Source organism: Hipposideros armiger, unplaced genomic scaffold (assembly GCF_001890085.2).
Source record: "Hipposideros armiger isolate ML-2016 unplaced genomic scaffold, ASM189008v1 scaffold_1168, whole genome shotgun sequence".
NCBI classification, from domain to species: Eukaryota; Metazoa; Chordata; class Mammalia; order Chiroptera; family Hipposideridae; genus Hipposideros; species Hipposideros armiger.
Genome location: NW_017732518.1, coordinates 290,557 through 292,965, shown reverse-complemented (window position 1 = coordinate 292,965; position 2,409 = coordinate 290,557). Strand labels below are relative to the sequence as shown.

The 2,409-nt window shown below is 39.0% G+C and overlaps 1 protein-coding gene across 1 annotated transcript in view; it reads left to right on the top strand.

Moving 5' to 3' along the window:
- Positions 1 to 602: 602 nt before the first annotated feature.
- LOC109376664 (zinc finger protein 416-like) overlaps positions 603 to 2,409 on the top strand; it is a 31,641-nt gene continuing 29,834 nt past the window's right edge. Inside the window, exon 1 of the mRNA XM_019632740.1 lies at positions 603 to 631. Coding sequence (XP_019488285.1) covers positions 617 to 631 — 15 coding nt within the window. The 5' untranslated portion in view covers positions 603 to 616. The remainder of the gene's footprint in view (positions 632 to 2,409) is intronic.

Sequence of the window (2,409 nt, the reverse complement as noted above, 5' to 3'; positions counted from 1 at the left end):
AAAGTAAAACTGTGTTAAAATTGTAGTACTCAACATATACCAATAACAAAAGATGAATACAAGTCATGTTTGACTTCTGCAGTTACAAGAAGTACCATCAGTGTCCAGACACTTCTGATTATGGCAAGCTTGAGCAACGTTGACCAAAGTGTCCACTTGTGTGTGTGTGTGTGTGTGTGTATAAATTTTTTTACTTTTTTATTTTTAAGTATAGTCAACCTTCAATACTATTCTACTTCAGCCTCAAGTGTATAGTGCCGTGGTCAGGCAATCACACAGTCTATGAAGTGATCCCCCTGATAAGTCCAGTACCCATCTGGTACTCTACATAATCTTTATAACAGTGTTGGTTATATTCCCCATACTGTATTCCGTATCCCTGTGACTATATTGTGACTACTAATTTATACTTTCTAATTCCTTCACCTTCTCCCCCATCACCACCCCCTCCCATCTAGCAACCATCAGTTTTTTCTCTATATCTCTTGAGTCTATTTCTGTTTTGTTTGCTATTTTTTTTTTGTTTTTTAGATTCCACATATAAGTGAGATCATATGGTATTTGCTTTTCTCAGTCTGACTTATTTCATTGAGGATAATATTCTCTAAGTCCATCCATGTTGTTGCAAATGGTAAGATTTCATTCTTTTTTATGACCGAGTAATACTCCATTGCATAAATGTACCACAGTTTCTTTATCCAATCATCTGTTGATGGGCATTTCAGTTGCTTCCATATCTTGGCTATTGTTTCCATATCTTGGCCATTGTGAATAGTGCTACAGTAAACATGCGGGTGCATATATTTTTTCGAATTAGTATTTTGGATTTCTTTGGATATAGAAGTGGAATTGCTGGGACATAAGGTGGTTCCATTTTCAATATTTTGAGGAACCCCATACTGTTTTCCATAGTGGCTGCACCAATTTGCAATCCCACCAACAGTGCACAAGAGTTGCCTTTTCTCCACGTCCTCACCAATACTTGTGTGTTGATTTATTGATGATAGCGATTCTAACTGGAGTGAGATGGTAGCTTATTGTGGTTTTTATTTGCATTTCTCTAATGATTAGTGACATTGAGCATCTTTTCATATGTCTGTTGGCCATCTGTATGTCCTTTTTAGAGAAATGTCTTCATGTTCTCTGCCAATTTTTTAATTGGGTTGTTTGGGGTTTTTTTGGTGTTGAGTTGTATGAGTTTTTTATAAATTTTGGATATTAATCCCTTATCAGATGTATCATTGGCAAATATCTTCTCCCATTCAGTAGAATGTCTTTTTTTNTCTGAAAAATTACAGAAAGCTGTAAATTCTGCCATATGGGATTGGGTGAATTTGATTGTTGTTCTCCCTTTGGCTATTCTGTCATAATCAAAGATATAGAATGTGATTTTCCAAGAGTAAGCAAGGCTGTGTCATGTATTAGAACTTTATCGTCTATAAACAGAAAAGGTGCTTCTACGTTCTGACAGTCACCATGTGCAAAAAAGCGGTTTAATGTAGGAAACTGGAATAAGTTAAAGAACTTAAATTTAAACTCGGGTATGCATGAAGTGGTAATCAATAAAAATTTATGAACCATCTACCTCCTACACAAGCTTCCAGTGAAGCAGCTTTTAGATTCTCTTCTTATTTGAATAACTTTCCAAATAGTGCCTTCAGTGTATGTCTGTGTGTTATGAAAATTCTTAAGGCATTTTTAAAAATTGTTAATTATATTTTCTTGTGGTAAAATACACATAACAAAAACAATATGACCAGATTTCATCATCACCACTGCTGATCCCAATCAGAGCCGCCATCCCATGCACCTGGATTTTAGTGCTGGTCTTCTAAATGGTCTCCCAACTTCTTTTTTTTTTTAAAGATCTTATTGGGGAATTGGAGGAGGGGAACAGCGTTGGGGAATCAGGGAAGGGGAACAGACAAGTTGCTATCCTTTTGTTCTTCAGTCTAGTTGTGGAAAACATCGCTTCACTGGCCAATGTTGGTATTATGATCATTGTGCTCTTCCCGGGTGAGGCAGTTGATCACCGGCCATTGGATGGTCACTCACGGCGGCTCACGGCAGCTCACGCCTGCTGCCAGCCAGCCCCACTGCAGCCTATGCCTTCTCCAGTGACTAACGGCATCCCAGCTTCAGGTTGAGCTGTTGTTCACCATCTTAGCTGTAGAGGGCGCAGTATCACTGTCCCTCATGTGGGATCCGAACCAGGGCCCTCCTGCTCAGAGCTGGCGTCCCAAGCCAACTCCTAACCAACGTGCCACTCGGCCAGCCCTGGTCTCCCAACTTCTAACAGTCCTCAGCACAGTAGTCACAATAATTCATTAGCAACATAGGCAGGTTCTGTTCTATTCAGAACATGGCTTCCGAATTCATTTAGAGAAAAATGAAAACTCTTCAAAACTG